Raw genomic sequence first — 24,078 nt, 5'->3', positions numbered from 1 at the left:
CGAACGCCGGTATGTGTTCGCTCACCTCCCGATCTACTAAGCCGACCTGTGACAGTCTCATTGTCACAGGTCGGCTAGAACTATGAGGTGAGTGAAAAGCACTCACCTCATAGTTCTCCTTTTAAGGCCCCATTGCACACATATACAGGGCAAATTTAGACAGGAGCCAAGTAACCTTCCAGCATGTCTTTGGAGTGTGTGAGAAACCTAAGTAACTGGAGGAAATCTGCACAAGCACAGGGAGAACATGCAAACTCCTTGCAGATAGCATCCTGACCAGGATTTAAACAGGGGACCACCAGTGCTGCAAGGCAGAAGAGCTTACCACTAAACCACTGTGCCCAATCACACCTTGTGGGAGTAAACCTGAGTACCTGGAGGTAATCCACACTAGCACATGGAGAGCATGCAAACTACATCCAGATAGTGCCCAGACCAGGATTTAAACCAGGGACCCCAAGGCAGGGCAAGGCAGAATTGCTACCACTAAACCACTGTATCCAAGCACACTTTGCTCATGTGCATGCAAAATCACATGCCAAAAATGCGATTTTTAAAAAGGTGCTCAAACCTGCAACCTATTTGTCTTTCTTTACATTAGAGAAATGTGGAAACTGACCTTTCCTTTGCTTGGTTGTACTTTAAATTGCTGGCCCAGAACAAGCACACACATAGACATCTTTTCTCCAAATTAACTGTTGTGCATACATGATCCTGGTCTCTGAATCAGAAAGTATTCAAGTCATAGGGTCAGCTTAACAGCCAGTAGATGAGCACTTACTAAACAAGATCAGCAGTGGCAGCCACCATATGTCTTCTGACAGAATGACTTTAATGTAGGGAGTAGTCCGTGCAATTTTTATATTCATCTTGTTCCATTATAGACATGTAACCTAAACGACCAGAGACCGATAAAGGCGGAGTTTAGTTTGAAAGGCTCTTGCTTACACGGCTGTACGGACTGGACTGAGAAAGGAGCATTGTGGACCACACCTATTCAGTACAATAGGGGATCTGTGCTGAAAGCAGCTGTAATATATTAAATTACCCTCTTAAGTGTTCAGTTAAATTCAATCCATCATCCTCCTGGAATATAATTTACTGGCGCTGTGAGGTTCTGGCCTCATCTATTTCATTTTTTTGATATGCAGGGGGCATCAGGAGAATAGACTTTCTCAAGGTTGAAAGAATGTTCCAGCTTTACCCTAGATTGAAAGGATGGCACTAGATCAGTTTTATCTTCTGCTAGGAGGTCTGCCATAACGCAATTTATGGAAAATGTTTTCCTTTTTTTTTCCATGGAGTTTAATTGCCCACTTCTATTTTTTTTGAGGACCGTATTTTATAGGAATTCTTTATCCTGTGGAATGTGACACCATTCTCCAGATCTGCAATTAATTGCCTTTGGGGTCATCACCACACCTCCTGACACGACCTCTAAGTATTGCCACGACCTCTAAGTGTTGCCCGAATTACGTCCCCAATTCCAGAAACATTGGACTGGGGGAGCTTTTGGGCCGTTAAGCTGTTTGCAGTATTGCACAGTGCATTGGTGTGATGCAGTGCAATTCATTCAGAATGCCACCACAAGCCTATATTAAAAAAAAACACTTTTGATGGTGTATTTAAAGAGCAAAAGGTAGCAGATGACAGAAGTTCATATACTTTATCCTCAAGAGAGGATGAGTAGAGACAGAGTTACCCCATTTCTCTCCTTTTTTTTATTTTAATTGGAAATTTTAGCTAGTATGAAGGAAGTTATGGGAGTGTTAAAGATTATCTGGTTTAACTAAAATAGTATAAAAAAAATATGAATAAAACAAAAAAAATGTTGAATATATCTGCACTATGGTAATTTATGATTGGCTGCTGCTGTAAATTACTGGCAATTCTTTAGCCAATAAATCCTTTTGCATAATAAGCAGAACAAAATATTTTTATGACTGTGTAAAATGGCACAGATTTGTTATTGTGAAATTAAAAGCTAATATTTAAACTAAATAAGGTTTCAAGGAAGTCTATTTTGGCATCAGCCACCCCCCTCTTGGTAACTGTTCCTCTTTCAGTTGCTTCCTTATGTAGGAGTTCCCAGCCTGGTCGGTGCAGGCTTTCACACAACTAAACGGCACTTGAACAATAAGGGAATCTGCGGCCTGCACATAATGCGCATTCAATGTGACAGCAACCATCTGCTTTTCAGAGCAGCCTCCAAAATCCAGCTTTTGTTTGGGGGAAAACACAAAACTTTGCAAGAACTGATGTGTACATGTAACTTCAGTCTGGAGCTTGGATTGTTACAAAGTTTGTTTGAGTGAAGTTGGGTTTTAGTCAAGTTTGCCACGCGTAGGTGTTTAGATTTGATCTTGCCAATCACAATGTAGTGTACATACAGGCTCATTGTATGTTGAATGGACTGTTTAGGTGGCATCTCAAACAGTGCAGTTGTTAATATCTTTTGAAGCGAACCTGCACTTTGTACCTTTTAGGGTAAAGTAACAGGTGTGCTGGGTAGCCTGCTCCCTCCATTTACTAATTCTTAGCTTACCCTCTCTGCTGCGGATACTTGGCTTCCGCTTTCTTCACCCCCGCTGCTGATTACTTGGCTTCCGCTTCCTTCACCTCCACTGCTGATACTTGGCTTCCGCTCCCTTCACCTCTGCTGCTGATACTTGGCTTCCACTCTCTTCACCTCCGCTGCTGAAACTTGGCTTCCGCTCCCTTCACCTCCGCTGCTGAAACTTGGCTTCCGCTCCCTTCACCTCCGCTGCTGAAACTTGGCTTTCGCTCCCTTCACCTCCGCTGCTGAAACTTGGCTTCCGCTCCCTTCACCTCTGCTGCTGAAACTTGGCTTCCGCTCCCTTCACCTCCGCTGCTGAAACTTGGCTTCCGCTCCCTTCACCTCCGCTGCTGATACTTGGCTTCCGCTCCCTTCACCTCCGCTGCTGATACTTGGCTTCCGCTCCCTTCACCTCCGCTGCTGATACTTGGCTTCCGCTCCCTTCACCTCCGCTGCTGATACTTGGCTTCCGCTCCCTTCACCTCCGCTGCTGATACTTGGCTTCCGCTCCCTTCACCTCTGCTGCTGATACTTGGCTTCCGCTCCCTTCACCTCCGCTGCTGATACTTGGCTTCTAATCCTGCCTTCACATTTCTGATACTTGGCGTCCACTCCTGTCACCTTCAGCCCAGCACTGATAATTGGTTTCCATTCTTGCACCCTCTGCTGTTAGTACTTCCACTCCTGACACCTCCTGTTAATACTTGGCTTCTGTTTGCACTTCCTTTTGCTGCTGACACTTTGCATCCACTGCCACCCCTCTGCTGCAGATAATTGGTTTCCATTCCCGTGCCCTCTACTGCTCATACTTTACTTCCAAAGCTGCCCCCTATGTTGCTGATACTTGGCTTCCACCACTGTCACTTCCATTGCTGCTATTTGGTTTCCATTCTGTTCTTGAAACATGGCTGTCAGTACTGCCCTCTCTGCTGCTGACACCTGGCTTCCACTTCATCTCCACTGCTGATAACAGGTTTCCACTGTGCACTCTACTGCTCATACTTGTCTTCCAATCCTGCCCCTTCTGCTGCTGATGCATGACTTCCAATCCTGCCCCCTGTGCTGCTGATACATGACTTCCAATCCTACCCCCTTCTGCTGCTGATGCATGACTTCCAATCCTGCCCCTTCTGCTGCTGATGCATGACTTCCAATCCTACCCCCTCTGCTGCTGATACATGGCTTCCAATCCTACCCCCTCTGCTGCTGATACATGGCTTCCAATCCTGCCACTCTGCTGCTGATACTTGATTTCCACTCTTGTGCTGCTGACAATTGGATTCCATTCTTTGCCCCTCACCTGCTGATATTTGGCTTCAATTCCCGTGCCTTCTATTGATATTATTCAGCTCTTCAAGGAACAAAAGCTATTGGGGCATCTTGCCTTATTACCTCCCTCCCTCCCCAACAGCCATTCCAGAGACCACCCAAAGTGGTCTCTGGAACCCATGAGATGTTCACCTCTTCCAATCAGAACTAGCTGAATGGTCTGTAGTGGATCTGTGATTTATATAAAAAATGTATATGTAAAACTGAACAATAACTTTTTACCCAACTTTGGTTTTGGCAGCATCCTTGTGAAACTCTGAGCCAGAGAATTGAGAACATCCAGCTCGGTTCTATAGGCTGTAATCAGAGAGCCCAGAGAATAAGTTCCAGACACTCCCATCTTTTAAATGGCAGAATACAGACACGTTATAAAGAATTATCTATGTGAAAAGCTTTCATCTTGATAAAATGACTTTTTTTTTTAATAACGTTGACAGGCTGTGTCTGATTTGCATGTACGCATTTCTTACCCAAAAAATCTATAATTTCATGCCTACTATTTCAGCTGTCTCCAGTCTTCTATGTAATTAAACCAACCACCGAATTAGGAAAGAGGAGAGTTTGTTCACTTACCTCCATGGCATTTTTTTTTCTTTGTATACATTTTAAAGGAAACCTGCAATGAGAGAAATGCGTAGCCTGAAAATGTTAGTTGCTTTCTGCAAATGACGCAAAATCAGATTTCGTTTACTATGCTGGATCCAGATACTTTTGATCATCTACTGGGATCAGGTATAGTCTGTTCTGGTGCAGAGTTCTTGCCGTGCTTTTTGCTCGCTCCTCTGCTTGTCATAGCTTCAGGCCAAACACCCCACTCCATCCTCCTGCACATGCACAGTGTCCTCTTCTTCTTTTGCCCTTTTGATGGGCAGAGCCAGCTGTCACTCGCACAGCAGTGTGGATCTCAACAGTAATGTCGAGATCCGTCCCGGCTGCTGCACTCTCAGTATATCGCGGGCAATAGCCTGCAATATACTGAACTTTGGGTTAAGGGAGGACTCTAGTATATGTCCTCCCATGACCCTAAAGAGAACTATGGGGAAAAGCACTTACCCCATAGTTCTCTTTTAAGCAACTGGTGGAGGACTATTTAAAATATGGCTGGAGTTGGGCTTTAGGTATATGAATCAAGTTAACTGAGCTTCTAACTGCAACTTATAACGCATTAATACCCAGGATTAACCATCAATTCACATTCCTCTTATACAATAATATGAGCCCCGATTAAGGGGGATCTCTGCATACCCCCAATATGTGTTGGCTGTCAACTCTTGATAGACCGTTATATTGTGACAAATAAATATGACTTCTGGACCAACCACTATGGCTTGGCTTTCTGAACTTTCACTCCATATGCCATAGCTGACTTTCCCAGGGACCCCTTCGGGGCTCCACCGGACAAGAACTGATGGAGTGTCTTTATAGCAATACATAGTGCCGGCAATTTTTGCAGGGCTTTACGTTATGCACATACACACCGGCCCCTTCCCATTAGGAGCTTACAGTCTAAGGTCACTATATCGCATACTAGAGCCAATTTAGACATGAGCCAATTAACTTACTACCATGTCTTTGGAGTGTGGAAGGAAACCTGCACGGGGATGACATGCAAACTCCGTTCAGATAGTGTCCTGGCCCAGTGCTGGAATGCACAAGTGCTAACTACTAAGCCGCAACATCCTTTGATTTAATTAAAACAGTTTTTTGTTTTTTATTAAAGTGACATTGCTTTAGTTTTGCTTGAAGGTTCCTGTCCTTTAGGGTTTATACTTGGGTCATAGAAAAGAAATGTTTTAATTATCTCAGCTGTAAAATTCCAGTTTCACATATTTGACACTCGTCCAGGAAGAGCAGAATATCTGTGTTTGGGGATGTATATATTTAAGAGACGCCTGAGGATACTTTAAGGGCAGATGTGTTACTGGTGTACTGGTACCGAGAACCGAAGATACAAATAAATAGCCGTAAGTATTGCGGATGAGACAGGTGCTAATATAGGACGTTGTCAAATTAGAAGAGCGCCCCTGGATTGCAGGACACCTCTTATGTTCATACTGGTTCCAGGGTCAGACACTAATAAAGAGAACCTGTCATTAGAGAAATGCATAGGCTGACCTGTGGCTACAGCTTGTATGAGTCACTGAACCGCAAAAGAAAATGTCCAGCCAGAAATTTTTATTATGGGGAGTATGGGGAAGGGTTCAAACTATATAACTATATAGCATTATAGCTATCTGGGTCTGTTGGAGAGAGAGAGAAAAATGTATAATGGGTAAAGGTTAGAAATGCTAAATGTTTTTTTTTTTTTTCTTATTGCTGCCTGAGCCTTCCTGTTCAAGAAACAGCCGTACCTCCCATTTCTTGTGTGGGTGTCACAGGGACAGGAAGGTGAGGGAAAATGTCCCCAATGGAGGGTCAATAATCAAAAGGTATCATATCAAAAACTAAAAAATCTGTATTGAATTTCCGTAAGTTTTATCCCACTTCTAATAACCATATCCATCTAGAAGTTTGTAAACTTATTAAAGATGCCCATAGGACGTACTTTCTCAATGCACTGACAAAATTTCACCCTGTGAATATGCACTTCCTTCTGTTGCCACTTTATAATTTTTTTAAAATAATTGTATTGTAAGCACATGGCACGTGAATAGCTTCAGCCAGGGAATGACAGCTGCCAATGGCAAGATTCCGCAGACAGCAGCTGAATGTAAATACATCGGGTAGTGGGCTGGCCATTTCAAATTGCAATAGCAGGCTGGCTGTTGCGCCCGCCCACTGCTTGTTGTGCCCTTCTCACAGCGTGGAGGAAAGAAATAGGGGATCCAACCAACTAATCGATAATGAGAATAGTTGTTTATTATTATTATCGAGTACTTGGTTGCAGCCCTAAACTTAACGTCTGTGCAATATAACCTTATCATTTGGTTGCTGGAAGCAATGCATGATGGATATTTAATTTTGGAAAATCAAGATTGTATTACATCAAGCAGCATGGAAAGAGATGCAAAGCATCCAGGAAGTTGTTGGAAGTGATGGGCAGACGGAAAGCAGCACTCCCTACATAAAAGGGATTTTTTTTTCAAGTTTTTCTTTGATTGCATTATGAAAAACATCTCTAGTATGTATTCCTATTACAATGCTGATGTTGTAACAGGATTGTGTATGCTGGGATTTTACAACTCCTTTAAATATTCCCCACATATTCCCCACATTTTGGCTTGAGTTGGGTCATTGTTTCCAGCCATTAAGTAGCTGGCCAAAGGCTTTTACTGTTTCTTCGGGGCAGCTCTGTGTATAGTCGGCCCATGTAGAGAAATAGTAAGGTTCAGTATTGAGATTTGTGCTCTGTAGATGCATGGATGAACATATGTTCTGTGTAAATACAATGTCTGTGTAACATAAACAAAAGAGCGTAATAGATAGCCGTCTCTCTGGCCAGCGGGAACCATCTCGGGGGTCTCAGCTGTTGCGGTGTCATGGGAAGGGGAATGTGAGGAGCCATGATTGTATCCAGTTGGCATGTTACAGTATACAATGGAACACTGACTCTTTGACACTTTTTTGCAATGCTGGTAATAATTAAGCATTTTGTCAGCTCTAGAAAGATGTGCGCGGTCAGGAATGCCTAAGCTGCTGGTTGTTTCTTTGCACAGTTTTTATTTTGGTTTTTGGTCCTTTTAGGCTGTGGCGGGCTTACAAGAAGCTGTCCTACCGTGTTCAGTGGAAATGCCGGGCAGGAAGTTGGCTGTGTGTAGGGAAATGGCTTCCCCCAGAACCAGAGCTGGAACTAAAGCAGAACTCTGGGTGAGATTTGTATTAACCCTTGCAGTGGGGTTACCCAGGCACTGCAAGGGTTAAGTGCTCGTTTGTGTCTAGGCTAAAAAATAACAGAGTAATACTCACCCCATCCTCTGAGCAGGCCAGCTGTGACAGCGCTCCCTCCTGCATGTCTCCTTTTACGCTGCAGGAACAGTTTGTTCCAAAGTGTCCTCACAACCTATACAGAATGCGATGACTCGGAGGACCTTGGATCAATGCAGCAGAGGAAGAGAGACGCTCAGGGGAGCGGTCTAAGAGCAAGCCTGCTCCAATGATTGGGTGAGTATAACTTTTTTTTTTGCACCTAGACACAAACGAGCACCTAAACCTGGTCGGGGGGGGGGTGGGGCTGTAGGTGGGGTTAGCCCCCACTGCAAGGGTTAATAAATATTTTACCCGGAGTTCTAGTTTGTTAAATGTAAATTGCACCGACCTTAGCTGAGTTCTGTTTTTTTACTCTTTATGCCCTGGCCCTTCTGTCCCCCTTCATCATATCTCCAATTTGAGGGTTTGTTCACACGTATCCTTGTACCCTCATGAGATCAGTCCCTGCACACTGCGTTCTATTTGGAATATTCACAGAGGAACTGTAGCAGTGGAAGGACTGTTGGTCCCTATGGAAGTACATGAACTTTGCAGGCAAAGGAGCCAAGTGATGCATCAGTCTTTAAATGTCCCCCTGTGAATGGAGCGCGCGTTCTCCGGAAAAATCTATGATTGCCGTTACTTGTGGCTATGTGTGTTCCGCTATCCCGCAGGGAGCACAGCGCAACTGAACAGAGCTGACTCTGGATAAAAAAATGCTATAAAAAGGGTGTGAAGACTTGCATCAAAGGCCTGTTATACTGCATCACGGCACAGCAGAATCACACCCCGGCTGTGTGAACTCTAATGGAATCCGGTGCTGCTTTATATATTGTTGGTTATGCAAGAGGGGTCACCTTGCAGGCACAGATCCAGTCCATATGGAAAATTTGAAGAAATCCTTTACGGAGACAAATGTGGAGGTTACCATTGACCACCTTCTGACAATGCTAGTTGCCTCGCTCACTGGCTTCAGTGCTTTGAGTCGAGTACGCAGCAGAGCGAGTTGGGGTAAAATGGAGGCTGCTGATCTTTATACTTAATCTGCGTCCGTATATCTAGAAAGTGCAAAGACCAGCGGATCAGCATAGCCATGCAATTAGCATTTTCAGGTAAGGTACAGGTGCGTGTGTGCGCATAATATACTAGGGATGCACCGATACCAATTTTTCGGAATCGAGTACGAGTACCAATATTTTTTTTTCTGGCACTCGCCGATACTTAATACCAGAAGTCCCACTAAGGAAGCTGGACGGCGTGTAATGACTTGCTGCCCGGCTTCCTGATACTTCATACATACATACATACATACATACATACATACATACATACATACATACATACATACACATATATATATATATTTAGTCCCAGAGGTAGCCACTGCACTCTATTTGTAAGGTAAATGACGGGGTGCACTTTCACAAAAACACCCATACAAATCCAAGTGGATATAGAGGCACTCATGGGTCTTGCAGGGGAGCTCCATCTTTTCAATTTTTTTGACTCATCTCCGCTGCAAGACCCATAAGTGCCTCTGAGATGTGTTAAGCATCAGCATTTTATTATCAACGTTTCCATGGAGCTCAGCCCATCTTTCTCAAGAGTCATAGGAAAGATGGCCTGAGCTCCATTGAAAAGATGGTGCTCCCCTGCAAGACCCATGAGTGCCTCTATATCCACTTTGGATTTATATAGATATATTCTGATTTCAGGTTCAATACATACAGAGAATCCTGCTTCAATGTTTTTGAAAAGATTCCAAAGGCCTTTACCATTCATTCTTCCTATAGCCCCAAAGGGTATGGCTGCCCCCGGTTAAAGTGGTCCTAGTGTCAAAAAGTGTGGATTTCCCTAAGTTGAGCCTAAACAGTACCCTAACATATTTACTCCTGAAAAATAGCAGAGCACTTACTGGTATTTGTGTGTGCTAGGCACACGTGCGCCTACAGTCTCATAGCTGGATATCTGCAGTGTCGGATCTAAGGCACTTCTGCTTCAGAGTGCTAGTCTCAGGAGATTTGGAGTGAGATTTGGTCATGTGCTACTAATTGTTCTCCGTGGTGGAAGCTCTGATATGAGGAAGCAAGACTTGTCTCTAACAAGATGGCCACCAGCACACTGCATGGCAGAGCAAGACATGGTAAGACAGTAACGTGGGAAAAGATCAGCTATAGGGAGAGCACAGGCAATACTGTTGACTAGTCCTTTCCCACTGCTTGCCTTTCATTGGTCACAGCTTCCAGAGTTCAGTTACTATTTAAGAACCCCTTTCACAAGGCTAGCACTGTCTCCCTGCCCCATGTGATTGAGCCGAAGCGTTCACCAAGCACCTACAGTGTCACATGAGCTGAAGGTGAGTGAGTCACATGCTCTCCCATACTTTGAAGTACTCTGGGTAGTTTCTTGCTTCGTGGTGGTGGCAGTATAGTGAAGCACGGATGAGTGTGCTGCTGTGGAGGGTTCCACTACATTAAATCTGTTGGCATGGACATGGCACCGGTTTGCTTTAACATTTGCAATGTGTTTTTTATTTTTCATTTATACATTGAGACCCTTTATTTTCTATCACCTCTGTTGTATCAGTGCCCCCTTTTAATCGGATTAAGTTTTTCTCTTCATCGCTGGAACATTCCTGCAAGCTCGGGTGCCTCACTATAGGCAAAAGTGGAATCCTGCTAAATGCAATAGAGCTTTCATGAAAGGCCAATTTGGCTGATCTTGTTAAAAAATTATCTGGCATTCTGGGAAGTGACTTTCAAGATTAGCACACAGCGAATTGCTTTTTATGTGCCTGCAAATAACATTTATGTTTCGAGTGATGCCCTTAAAACCAAGTAATTTATTGCAGGACCTAATTGCTGTAGTTTGGAACACATTCGGATTGGAAGGAATAAATTTAAAAGGCCAGGAAACGTTATGAACAGCTGTCCAGAAATGTTAGGGAGAGATTTTTATCTCCAATAAACAGTCCTCTGTAGACGTTTATTACATTGTTCTGCTAGAGGAGAAATGTCACCCAAATGTGATCTAAGACCGGCCGAAGCCGCGCAGATGTCTCGCCGGAAACAATGGATAGTAAGACATCTGCACATCCTGGAAACCGCCAGGACCGGCTGCGCTGTAGCCCGCGACTCCACTGACTACCAATGTGGAGGTTCATGTGACGTTGTATTTGAATTCTAAGCAGAATTAAAAACTGAACTGAAGCCAAAGATTCTTTTTTTTTGTTTTTCCTTTTTCCCAGTTTTGAATGGATTAAAGGAATGGTTATAACGCCGGTCAGCTTTTTTTCTTTTTTTTGGTGGGGGGGGGCGGCGGCGGCCCATCCGTGTCACGTTTTGGGGTAGATTTTCCTTCACTTCTGGTCTGATAGCCAAAACAGGAAGTGAGAGGAAATCCCTAAGGCTGGGTTCACACCTAGGCGTATCGAATATGCGCGTTTGTACCGCGATTCGCGGTAAAAAAAAAACGTGTGACAAACGTGCGTTTTCAAGGGCTACCTGGCTGTATCCCAATGGATAAGCGCGGCAAATACGCCCCAAAGAAGCTCCTGTACTTCTTTGGGCGTATGGTGTTTTGCAGCGCGTTCCTACCCGCTGTAAAACGCCCAGGTGGGAACCATGCCCATAGGCAATCATTGGTCTTCACATGTTGAGCGTGTGAACCAGGTCTAATGGTCAGCACGGTCTCCAAAACTAGTGTCCCCCAATGGAAGATTTATCATCCTATTGCTGTTTTGATTACAACTCAAAAATTGTAGAGAAGTGTGAGCACCCAAACTTGTCTTGCCATCAATCTCTTGTTGTTCCCTGCACAGAAGCACTTAAACTGGGAATATACCGACAAGAAGAGGGAGCAGATGATTGATGACGATGACGGCGACAGTGGCTCATCAGTGTGTTGCTGCTCCTTCGGTGTCCTATCATAAGTGCAGGGGTATATTTTTGACTAAGCTGTGCTGCTGCTGCTGCAGTGATGGACAAGGATCTGGCTAGCCTGGGTTATCAATCCAGGAGCTTGCTGGATTATTTTTATGGAGCCAGCTCCATTGACAATAACTAAAGGAGGCCTCACAGGTTAGCTGCCAGCTCTAATTTTTAAGGAGCATTGCCTATCTGGCTCCTGGGATTTGTCCAGCTCTGGATTAACCTGATTTGGGTCTTTTTGAGGTGATTTCAGTAACCTAGAGAATGGTCATAGTCGCTAGATGTCGGTGTACCACCAGCTGACCTAATGAACCAGCAGTACTAGGGTGTTGCAGATAATGGCTTCATTTTCACTTACGCTCTCATAGTGGAGGTTGCAGAATAAAAATAATTGAAAGTAAAACTACCTTTGGTCAAAAGGAAGCCATTTATTTAATATCGGTATTTTTATATAGCAACAATTCATGCAGCGCTTTACATACTGCATCTTCATATCAGTACCTGCCCTAAAGGAGCTTACAATCTAAGGTCCCTATCTCACATGCATACATAGAGGGCCAATTTAGACCGGAACCAATGAATCTTCCAGCATGTCTTTGGAGTGTGGAAGGAAACCGGAGTACCCAGAGGAAAGCCACGCAAGCACAGGGGGAACATGCAAACTCCTTGCAGATAGTGATCTGGCCAGGTTTCAAACCAGGGACCCCCAGTGCTACAAGGCAGAAGCGCTAACTACTACGCCACCGTGCTGCCCAGCCGTTGTAAATTATATGGCTAACTGTTTGTAGACACGTGACCATCACACTATATGTGTCTGTGGAAATTTGTACCTATTCAGCCAAAAGACCAATTGTGAGATCAGGTACTGATGTTGGACAAGATGTACTTGCTCGCAGTTGGATTTTTCAATTCATTCCAAGGGTGTTCCGTGGGGTTGAGGTCAGGGTTCTGTGCAGGCCACTTGAGTTCTTCACACCACACTGACCAAACCATGCCTTTATGGGACTGGCTTTGTTCACCGGGGCGCAGTCATGCTGGGACAGAAAAGGACCTTCCCAAACTGTTACCACAAGGTGGAATTGCACAATTGATCTAAAACAAAACACCTGAACTCCCTAATTTAGGTTGGTGTCCTTGTACTTTTGGCCATATAATATAATATAGCATTAAAGGGCTGCATATGGTCTGTTTTGATGTAGTGTATGTTGTTGAAACCCCGTATTACCCAACATACAGTATCCGACAATTATAATAGTATAATGGGGTGTTTGAACTGTGCTAGCTTGGTGTACTCACTCCTTCCCCTCCTCCAAGAAGAGTTTTATTTTGTTTGGACGGCTCTTTCGCAAACAGATCTTCAAAGCGTGCTCAAAAGCTGCATTTAATCTCCTGAAGGCGTTATTACCTGCACGAGAAGGCCTGTCATTATGTGGCACGAGTATCTGTTCATGCAAGGAAGCTCTGCATCAGATTTATGGCAGAGGGGACTGATGTCATTGCTTTCAGGACTACACATCATTATTAGGTTTGATATTTAGGCTGCACGGCAAAGGGGTAAACTGTTCATGGGTGAAATTTGTTTGGCTCGGCACTCAGTGCTCCCATGTCAGCTAGGTAAACGCATCTTTGGTTTCATCAGGAACAGTTCTTGTGATGCGAATGGGCCTGTTTTAAAATGTATACTAATTGGAGTGTGCTGTAACCATGGCAACCAACGAGAATACGGCCTTTTATCATGTACATCCGTAAAAGCAACCTGTCTTTCCTCTATTTGTACAAATATATGAAGAGACTGTTGAGGACAATGTTAATTAGGCCATAAGTTCATGTTTTATTCCTTTTATTTCTGCTAAGTGGATTTAGACCAACATAGCAATGTATTTTTGAAAGGCATCTTAATTGTTTGTTTTTTTTAAACCTGTAGATTTCACTAAATTCATGGTGGTCCTGCCAAGAAGATCCTTATTCAAGCACCTTTTGGCATAGGGTGACAACTGTCTCCCAGTTGTGCTCCTGCGTCTCCGCCATGCCAACACACAATGCACAGGCATGGTCCACACTGTTGGCACCGTCAGGATGCCAATCCGGAGCAATGACACCGGAGTTAGTGCATGTAGGCAGGAAGTGGCTGAAGGACAATGGTGAAGATCAGCTGTGAGATGCAAAGAGAAGAATGGGAAAAGGTGTAAATATTTTATGGGAACCTGGCAATTATTTTATAAGCAGTGCTTTATAAATGTCAAACTGTTAGGGTTGATACAACAACCTTAAAGCTAGCCTGTGCTTTGGCTATGTAGAGCAAGGTAATGGATTTAGCTTATTGGCAGCCCCACCACCAGCACAAATATTTATCTTTCATTTATGCACTTTCCACTCTGTTCAACCACCAAGAACAAAGGACAATACCCCGTACTTCCTGGTTTGGGTGGAGAGGGGGGCAAGAAAGTCTTACTCCATTAGTGCGTTCTGGTGTAGAGCACCAGGGGGACCCACACTTAGGGATAAGAGATTGTGTCCTCAATCTCCTTTTTCTATTTTTAAAGGGAAATATCAGGGGTCTGTTTAGACCCCCAATATTTCCCCGAAGCCCCTAAACGTAAAGTAAAAAATAAAAATATTTAATAAAAAATGAATTAATAAATATTGATTTAAAAAAATAAAAAAGTTTCAAAAAAAATAAAATATTAAAATTTGAAAAATTAAAATAAAAACGTGTGTGTGGGGGGGAGGTGCAGGGTACAGTTCCAGTGGTTGTTTATATAATGGGGGGGGGCGAAAAACATTTTCTGCCCCGGGCAACCAGAACTCTGGTTACACCACTGGGGAGGCTCAAGCATCCAACACATCCTCCATGTCAGATGTTGAAGCTTTTGGTGATACCTCTAACTCTGCAAGAGAGTGAAGGTTCGATTTGGAGAAGCTTTTGCCATCATAAATGTATTTTAAAAAACTGTTTTTAATTGGACTTTTGGTATTGAGATAAATGGACTTTGGTATTGAGATAAATGTCTCTTTTTAAAGAGACATTTGAAATGAAAGGCTGTCCACATGCCTTTCATTTCAACATAAATCTGTCCATAAGGTTATATGTGCACTTGATGTATTGAATTTTGGGCATGCTCCTTACCGGTAAAAGCCTGCCTTATATGGACATCCAAAAGTGACTACTGCACTGCTGGGCGCCAATATCTTATAGGTTGTCGCTCAAGTGACACTCCTATAGTATTCAATTTCGCTTCTTTCCTGACCACTACATAAATGTTTGTAGAGTGGTGAAGGTTGGGGCGGAGAAGCTAGGACAGCACAGAGTCAAAAGACATGGAGAGCTATGATGTAGCAGGATGGAGGGGGCCATGCTAGGGAATTGACTCTACTGGAATAGTCAGATTTTGTTGCATGTTCAAGGGCACTTGGAACTTGCGAGAAAAATTATTAATGGAAAGAAAAAAAACATCTGGTCCCCTGAGCACTGGCCCTGATATCCTATATTAGGGTGGCTTCTTTCCCTTTCAAGGACCTATGAGGCCACCTCCTGTGTGTCCCGTAAACACACATCAAGGCAAGACACTCGCCTGCTCCCTGCACCTCCTTTCCTTCCTTCTCCAAGCTAGTATATGGGCAGTTGCTGGAGACTGTGCTGTTGCTTTTGAGCTTGTACTGGACAGGAAGTTCAGGGAAGCAGAGCCGAGAGAGTTTGAGCTCTTTGGAAACATGATGTGCTTGGGTGAAAATGTAAATAAATACTTGGCTGGGCAATGTATACTTGTTTGATCTGTATTAATGGTTGAAAAAAGTATTTTTACTACTTTTAAGTTAGATCTGTAAAAAAAATCAAGGCGACTGGAACTGCTGTGTTTTTTTAAAGATGTTTCGCTGGTCATCTGACTAGCTTTCTCAATTCTGAATAGAGAAAGCTAGTCCGATGACAGGCAAAACATCTTCAAGAAAAATACAGCAAGTCCAGTTGCCTTGATTTATTTTTTTACAGCTATAGCATGACCTGGATGAATGAGAACCTTCGCAGACAATAACTTAGGAGATTGAGTATAGAGATTTCTAGAGTCCCCCCGTGGGAAGGCTGTAGGTGTTAGTGTACTTTCGGAGTGTTCTGACCCTAGGAGAAACAGTGCAGTTATAGGGTAAGTAACATCTGTGTGTACGCCCAGCATTATTCAGAAAGATCCATTTATCTTGGATCTCCAAGGTCTGAATTGTGGGAAAATGAGCTCGGTGGATTAATGGACTGAGGCGAATGAAAGGAAGCTTTTCTTGTGGTATGTGTTTTATGAGCATAACTCTACTGATGTGCTTCTCGTTCCTACTTTCAATGTTGTCGAAACTGTTTGGCTGAAGCCTTGCTGAGTTTTCTTTTTTATTTCATGGTGTAAAGAATAAATAATTATGCCTAATTAACATGGAATGTAGGTCATATTATATTTGAACGGTTTGTTAATAAAGGAGCATGTGGCAGTTTGTCAGCACCGTTCTATTGGTGAAATGTAAATAGCATTGTCTGTTAGATTTAACCTGAATGTGCTTCGAAGAAGGCTTGTAAAAACCGTGCGCTTGACAAGTAAACAGTAGCTCGGTTTTAAACAGACAGTAAAAAGGGTGTTGAAAGGACACGAACTTCAAAATCATATTTATTTATTGTACTACACACGACTCTGTGGTTTGTATGTGTACCAGTTTTATACCATTTTTACTCAAATCAGGCTGTGTGAGCTCCTAAGTTCCCATTAGGGATGCATCGATACCGGTTTTTCGGTATAGAGTACTGATATTTATATTTCGGTACTCGCCAATACCGAGTACTGATACCGATACTTCCGGTAGCATAGAGCCAGCTTCCTGGGCAATCCTGATTGCCCGGGAAGCCGACTCCATTCTGTGTGGCCGGCTCGATGCTGATTGGCCGGGAAGTCAGCTTCCCAACCAATCCACATCGAGGCCAGCCAAACAGATCTGACAATATGGTGACACGACCCCCACCCTGCAGGCACCTCATTCCCCTCGCATAGGTCCTTAGCAGCAGTCATTACTGTACTAGTCCCTCGGCCAGCTGGGCAGACCCCGCTCTCCAAGCTCTCCCGGATGTGCACATGTCTCCTGTGTGTACAGCGCCCACGTGATTGGCCCTCAGCCTGCTACTGCGCATGCACAGACTGTTCAGTGCTCTCATTCAGAAATCTTGTGCATGTGCAGTAGCAGGCTGAGGGCCGATCACATGGGCGCTGTGCACACAGGAGACATGGGCAGATCTTGGAGAGCGGTGTCTGCCCAGCTGGCCAAGGGATTGGAACGGTAATGACTGCTGCTAAGGATCTATGTGAGGGGAATGATTGGTCTGCAGGGTGGGGGTCGTGTCGCCATATCAGATTTATTTGCCCGGCTCGATACTGATTGGCTGGGAAGCTGGCCTCCTGGCCAATCGGCATCGAGCCGGCCATACCGCATTGTGCCAGCTTCCCGACTCCATCTTCCCTCACGCCACTGCCAGTCAGAGGAAATCTCCCTCTGACCGGAAGTTCCAGTATCGGTAAAGCTATGGGAGCATTTGGGCGAGTATGAGTACTTTCCCAAATACTCGGTACTCCTCAAGAGCCTTTAGTCCTAATGCAAGCAGCAGTTATGGAGGAGTTCTGCAAATATCAAAATGCTTTGATGGGTGGATGCCAGTTTGGAGGAGTGGGAGTCCCAAGGTAGCAATGCATTTGAACGCAGACTGCCTGCATCAATGTTTCCTAACCTTTTTTCAGTCACGGCACCCTTAAAAAAGTATGCAACATCTCAAGGCACTCAAATGTAAATTAAGGGGGGGACCCAATGCAGAAACACACAAAGTGTGGTTCCTCCCTTTACATCAGAGACCCCCTTCATATCAGGAGTCCCCTTCACAGCAGAATCCCCGATCCCGTTCATATTAGAAGCCTTCTCCCTTCATATCAGGAGCTCCCTTTTAACATTAGAAGCTCCCCTATCATATTAGTACCTCTCTTACATCAGAGTCCCCTCACTACATCAGAGTCCCCTCACTATATCAGAGCTCTCCTTTCACATCCGAATCCCCCAATACATCAGTAAACGTCCCTTCCCATTTCAAGCGCTCTCTCACATCAAAAGCCCCCCTTCACATCGGAGTCCTACCATCACAAAATTTTGAGGCACCACAGTGCGCCTGGGCACCCTGGTTGACAAAGGCTGGCCTTGATGACACCTACATGATTTGCTGAGCCTCCATAATTGAAAGAACTCAATCCAATTGGCTGGAGACTATAAGACTGGGGAGGAAATGACTAGTTGATGTCCTCAAGCCAGGAAATGTGGTGCCCTCTATCTGACTTGCTACGACCTCTAATGTATATTGTTAGAAGCTCACAGTGTACAGTAAATCAGAGTAAGGAATTTCAGTCCTAGAGGGGAGCTTGTACAACTGTGGAAGGCTGAAGTTCCAGCAATTTAGGGAACACAGGAACTCAAGCATTGGGATCTCACAAGTAGAGTCCACAAGAAATATAAAACCGGTGGCTGTAACTCTGGCCAATGCTTACAGTACTTCCGGGCTGCTCAGATGTAAGATCTGCAGATCTCATAGACGCCAATGTTGTATGACCATACACAGAGCTAGGATTCGTTTTGCTAGTGGCCAGAAGGAAGGGGAGGCGGAGATGTGACCACAGCGCTGGGGGTCTATGAGACAGTGGGAGCTCTGCTAATCCTGGCATCTACAGAATTCGCTTTGTGGGATGTAAATGAAATTGTACATTATGGGAGATGACTTTTAAGACAAAGGCGTGTTCAACAACTGTAACCCTGGTAAGCTTTTTGTGCCCAGAGTTGAGCTTTAACTTCAGCATCTACTAAGAACGGCAATATCCGTTTTTATTGGACTTGGTTAACATGCCGTAACTCTTCAAAATTCATCTCCTACTGGCAAAGGGAATTTTAACTGGTTGTTATGGGATACTGCACTTAAGAATTCACTAAAACACTCCTACTGAGAAAGGCCCCATCACTGGTGATATAATCCACTGACACATCGATGGATAAATGAGACTCGGTGTCATTATATGGAGCACAGTCCTCATTCACTTGCCGAGGGTCTCTTTTTCCAACTTGCGTCAGAGCCTGACAGACCCCTTAGTGTATAGCTTTCTTTTTGAAAGGGAGGTGTTGATCTTTTTCAAACCTGCATTACAGGTGCACTTTGGAAAAAATGATTCTTCTTTGTTCCTATTACATTGACCATTGTAAATTACAGGTGTGTTGGAGATGATTACAACCTATCCAAACATTGGCACAAGCAGTCTATAGTTTACACAACAGGGGACACATTCCCTGCCAAGTTCCCCAATCTTCAGCAATTCAGGATAAATAAGTGATGAAAGCAAAACGCTTCATTCACAAGAGACAGCAGTGTCTTCCATGCTGCAGTCCACTGGGTATAAGGACTGAGGTATAAGACTTGTACTTTTGAAGCAGTTGTTCCTATGTAAATGGCATTGGCTCAAACAGAGTGACACTTATCTCCATGTTGGGGAAACACTGTACGTTCTTGGCTGTCAAAGGCCAATTCAGCCTTCTTTATTTGTTTTGGTTTAGATGGAAGAGGGAAAGAGTTAGGACCTCCTTTTGGGTTTCTAGTGTGTCTGGAGGACTAGATGGAGATCCTAGACCTTCTATAACCTGCTGATAAAGGTATCATTGCTGTTTTTGTATCTGAAGGATTTACCATCACTGCTTCTCTTAGTGGAAAAGGGGATAGGAGGTCCTATTCCTTGGTGGTCAAGTTGCCAGTCACCATGGCTGAGCATTATTACATGGTAGGTAAGAGAGTGGTGACCATACGTGATTGTTAGTTACATGGGATCTTTCCAGGTGCTGCAGTGGTGATCTGGGAGGAGGACAGGAGCAAGGAAGGCAAGTAAAGATATATTGAAAGATGCCTTTTACAAAAAAGAGGGGTGTTCTCTCTCTTTTCTCTTTTTTTTTTTTTTTTTTATTTAAACAGGTTCAACTTGTTCAATTTTTGTCTGGAGATGGCATACCTCCCAACTGTCTCAGAATTAAATCACTCTGTGCCTCATTTTTACTGGCCATGGACAACCCTAGTTCTAACATTCTGTTAAATCAGGCCGGTGGTCAAGGACCTTTTTTGAATGAAAGAGAACTGAAAGTGTCTTAAACTGCATCACCCATGGCAACTGTCTTTCCGTTAATGCATTCCTATAGTGCACAAGCAGGATTGAAGCTGATTAGTTGCTGTAGTTAACACAGACGTTCCTTTTTCAAACATGAGGCCCGCTCTTTCCTGAGAAGCCCATGTTAAGTTTCCACCACACCGTGGTCATGTGACGGAAATACAGAGGACTCCGACAATCTTTCATTGTGTTTCCTCATCTATATTCCAGCCACGTAGTGCGACGCAAGAAAGTGGTGCCAGGATAGATTGTCGGATACTCTGCATTTCAACTAAGCACCATTTACATGTGACTTCTCTCAGAGCCTGAACCAAGTACTCCAATGCAGGAAAATCAAATCACCCCCAGACCTATTCTTCTTTCCTGTGTCAGCTCAGAACGGTATACAATGGTTTGTCACAGCAGAATCGGCTGCTGCAATGTCATTCAGCCAAACTCTTCTGCAGCTCCTAGCAGGAATGATGAAATAGGTGTTTGCACTTGCAGTAGTTGGTTGTTTTCATTATGTGTTTGCATCCAGGCTTGTCTGATGAGCCGTGAAGACTTGATTGTTATTTCCGATGAAAGCAGCAGTTATGATCTATGAGTTATTTTAGCTCCTTTTACTTTATCTAATTTTTCCCCCCAAAATGTTCAATTCAAAAACATAAATATTGTTTCGGTGCAGAATTATACATTTTATTACATGGAATGGGCATTTAACAGGTAAATTGCCAGTTTGCCCCTTTTGGGCAGAGTGACAGGTTCTCTTGATTGATTTATACTAGTCTTTGCTGTACTCGGACGCTGCTGTGTATGCTTGCCGGAACCCCTAAATGTAATCTCTATATAATCCAGGGTTGGACAAATCCCAAGGGCCAGGTAGCCAATGATCCTTAAAAGTTAGAGCTGGCTCCCAACTTTTGAGTTTTTTTCTAATTGTTGTCAATGGAGCTGGCTACTGGATTTCATATGTTTTTTTTTTTCCTCTTACCTTGTCCAATGGGTTGTCTTCAAAAACATACTCACCCGCCCAGTGAATCCACGGTTGTCTGGTGTAATCGCTGCAAGCCGGGTTGCGAGCTGCCATATGCTCTTCTTGCATCATCAGGGGGCTGGCTGGCTGTCCCTTCTTTGGTCTTGCAGCTGGACCCTGATGACCCCCTTGGCACACGGTCAGTATGGTGTAGATTTCCCGGCACATTCTCTGTGTGGCATAGAGGATCCCAAGAGGCTGCGGGTAATATTTTATCTCCCCCTTCTGGTTCACGTTATGTTAGTGTCTTGATTCTAACCCTCTAAGATTAGATTGGCTGTCACGGGTTGATCTGTTTTTTAGTTTTCACCAGATATACAACGAGGTCTCTGCTGTTTTTATAAATGGGGTCCCCATGTTATTATGTATTTTTTAGACCGATCTGAGAGAGTAATGGAGGATGAAGCGTCTATGGCGCTTTGAGACGATGTGGTGTGTTATTCGTTGAGATAAACAAGCGTCTAAGCATTGACTTCCTGGAAACCATTTTAAAAGGTTTGGATCTATGGGTTAACGGGCAATGTTGCTGTTTGCACTGTGAACCATGGTGGAGAATATCTGAACCGTTTGTGTGTTGCCGTAGCAACCAGTCACTGACTGACTGTTGTGCAAGCTTTAGCGGATCAATCTTGGGTGTACTGATGCACCCAAGATTGATCTTGGGTGTACTGATGCAACCATGAGAGATCCAGGGAAGGCAGGTTCATCCTCCCTGCTGCTCCGGAGGAGAGAGATATATATTGTTGTGGCCATAGTGAATAGGTGTAGCTGGGAACTCAAGGTCAGATACTGTATCTGGGGGGAAAATGGGGTGTTTTAACCATTTATATATTAGTTTTGAGTGGTGTTTGGCTTTTTAGGATACCTCCTTCAGTTTATGCATTCAATAAAATGCACTGGCATGTGCTTTTAGGTATGTTGTGTTTTGGGGAACTGCATTGAAGAGCACCGAAACCCCAAAACATAGACTTAATGGGGGGAATTTATCAAAACTGGAGCAGACAAAATCAGGGGCAGCTGTGCATGGCAACCAACCAGCTTCTCTCTTCAGTTTGGCCAGTTAAGATTTGAAAATGAAAGAGAGCGGCTGATTGGATGGCAGGCACACTTGCTCCAGATTTTGTCTGCTCCAGTCTTGATAAATTATCCCCAATATATTGCACCTTACTAGCCCATAGTTGTGGTGGCTGCATTAGCTTTCCTACCTCTCCAGGCTTTTTTTTTCTTCTTTATTTTGACCTGTTGATCCTGCCAGTTGCACTACCCTGTCCTAGGGTGACGACACTCCTTCACCGCACTGTATCTTCGGAGGAGCAGTGTTGTCACCCTAGGACAGGACTGCAGCAACCTCCTTCTGCATAACATCAAGTGGAGGTACTCTGTAGTCCAGAGACAATTTGGAGCAATGCTAACTAATAGTGCAGCAGAGGCAGAAACCACGGGGGGTGGGATTTAATTTGACTGGAGCAGCTGTGCATGGCAACCAATCGGCTTCTAGCTTTCATTTTCTTACCTGAACTGAACAAGCTGAAGATAGAAGCTGATTGGTTACCATGCACAGCTGCTACACATCTGAACGTTATCGAGAGAATGCCTTCACTGATCTATTTAACAGACCAAAAGTTCATTGGGGGTTTACATACACTTTTAAGTGCTGTTTCTTGACTTGGTGACCAATCGGAATCCATGTTGTACTGGTCAGACTATAAGAACGTGCGTTCTGATTGGTTTCTATAGGTTTTCATGCTAAATTACCATCTTATAGAGCATGGTTGGTAGAGTGAAAGCTGTAAATGGTGACCTTTTCCTTTCTGGGGATTGGTAATTTTGAGCATGTACGTGCCGGATAGTTTTAACACATCTAAATCTATTGGTCCCCTCTGCTTCTCCATAGGTTTGGATTACGGCAACATGAAGATGAGCCGATCTGGTACGCTGCAGAGTCAAGAGAAATACACGAACGGCTGTAAGTACCAACCTCCGTGAGAATGCAGGTCATTATTGTTTGCCTGCTTGTTTGTGTTATGTGTTTTTATACCTTTTTTTTTAATTTTGTCCTGCTGGCTTCACTTGTCCTCTAACTGCAGATTTTGTATTCACTATGCCTTGCATAACAATAGACGAAAACAGTAGCTGGATCCGAAATTTCTGCCTAAAGCAAACCGGTCTGAAACAAGGAGGCTGAGCAGGGAGATGATGCAGAGACCTCCTCTTCCACGTTAATGTGCCCCCCACTCTCCTTTGCGAAAAGGCTAGGGACATCCCTGGTTGTTTATATTAACCAATTCAAAGGTATCAGAAAGCTTTCCCTGTAGCCACCTGCTGGCTGCAAGTGGTAAATATGAAATAACCATATGCAATATTACAAATGTACAAATTTATATTATAGTCTGGTCCTGAATCTAATAAAGACAATTGTTTCAATTCACAAAACTAGCGCTCCAGGATAAGGACCCTTCTTTTCAAAAAAGTTATAGTTATTCTCATCGAGTCCGCAAAAGATTTGAAGATTACAGTCGCATGGTTAAAATATAGATTCCGATCCTTAAATTAAAAGTCTAATATATACAAACACTATACATTCTTCTTTTAGACTGCCGTCTTGTGTCCGTGGGTGTCGTAAGTGACGTGACTAGCTAGCTTGGTGCATCGCTTTTAAATGCCTCTGTGACGCAATGCCTCTGTGACGCAATGCCTCTGTGACGCAATGCCTCTGTGACGCAATGCCTCTTTTCCAAATGAAACATAACATGTTCCTTTACCCTTCTTCTCTTAATCGAGAGAGGAAGAAAAACACATTACCGTTCTGTCATTGTGATAGTAAAAGGTTTCAAACGTGTCGCTGCCAGGAACGTGTTCATTTGCCAGCGTCTGCAGGAACCAGCGCTGCACTGCAGAGTCCCCCCTCCCTCCACTCCCAATACATCAAGCAAGCACAGTAAATGAAGCAGAAGAGGCTTATTGTACTCTGACTCCGCCCCTCTCGCCACCTGCAAACTCCTATTCATGTTTGAGTGAGTGCCTTCCAGGATTTAATCTGCCGAACACATTAACCTGTGCCACCATTCACTCTAGGTGGCCACAGCCTGCCATCCTTACCGCTAGACAGATCATATTCACCGTACGCGCAATAAAATGCTT

General features: G+C 43.9%; 1 protein-coding gene across 2 annotated transcripts in view; it reads left to right on the top strand.

The window, feature by feature from the left end:
• KAZN (kazrin, periplakin interacting protein) overlaps positions 1-24,078 on the top strand; it is a 383,508-nt gene that overhangs the window by 252,394 nt on the left and 107,036 nt on the right. Inside the window, exon 6 of one of the 2 annotated variants that reach the window (XM_018552658.1) lies at positions 6,561-6,596. In XM_018552658.1, the coding sequence (XP_018408160.1) occupies positions 6,561-6,596 (36 nt within the window). Of the gene's footprint in view, positions 1-6,560; positions 6,597-22,831; positions 22,904-24,078 lie in introns of both variants that reach the window. The other variant, XM_018552659.1, reaches the window with a different exon arrangement.

This window comes from Nanorana parkeri, unplaced genomic scaffold, assembly GCF_000935625.1.
Source record: "Nanorana parkeri isolate BGI_ZX_2015 unplaced genomic scaffold, ASM93562v1 scaffold94, whole genome shotgun sequence".
Lineage (NCBI taxonomy): Eukaryota > Metazoa > Chordata > Amphibia > Anura > Dicroglossidae > Nanorana > Nanorana parkeri.
The sequence above is the reverse complement of the archived record's forward strand: the minus strand, read 5'-3'. Positions and strand labels throughout refer to the sequence as shown.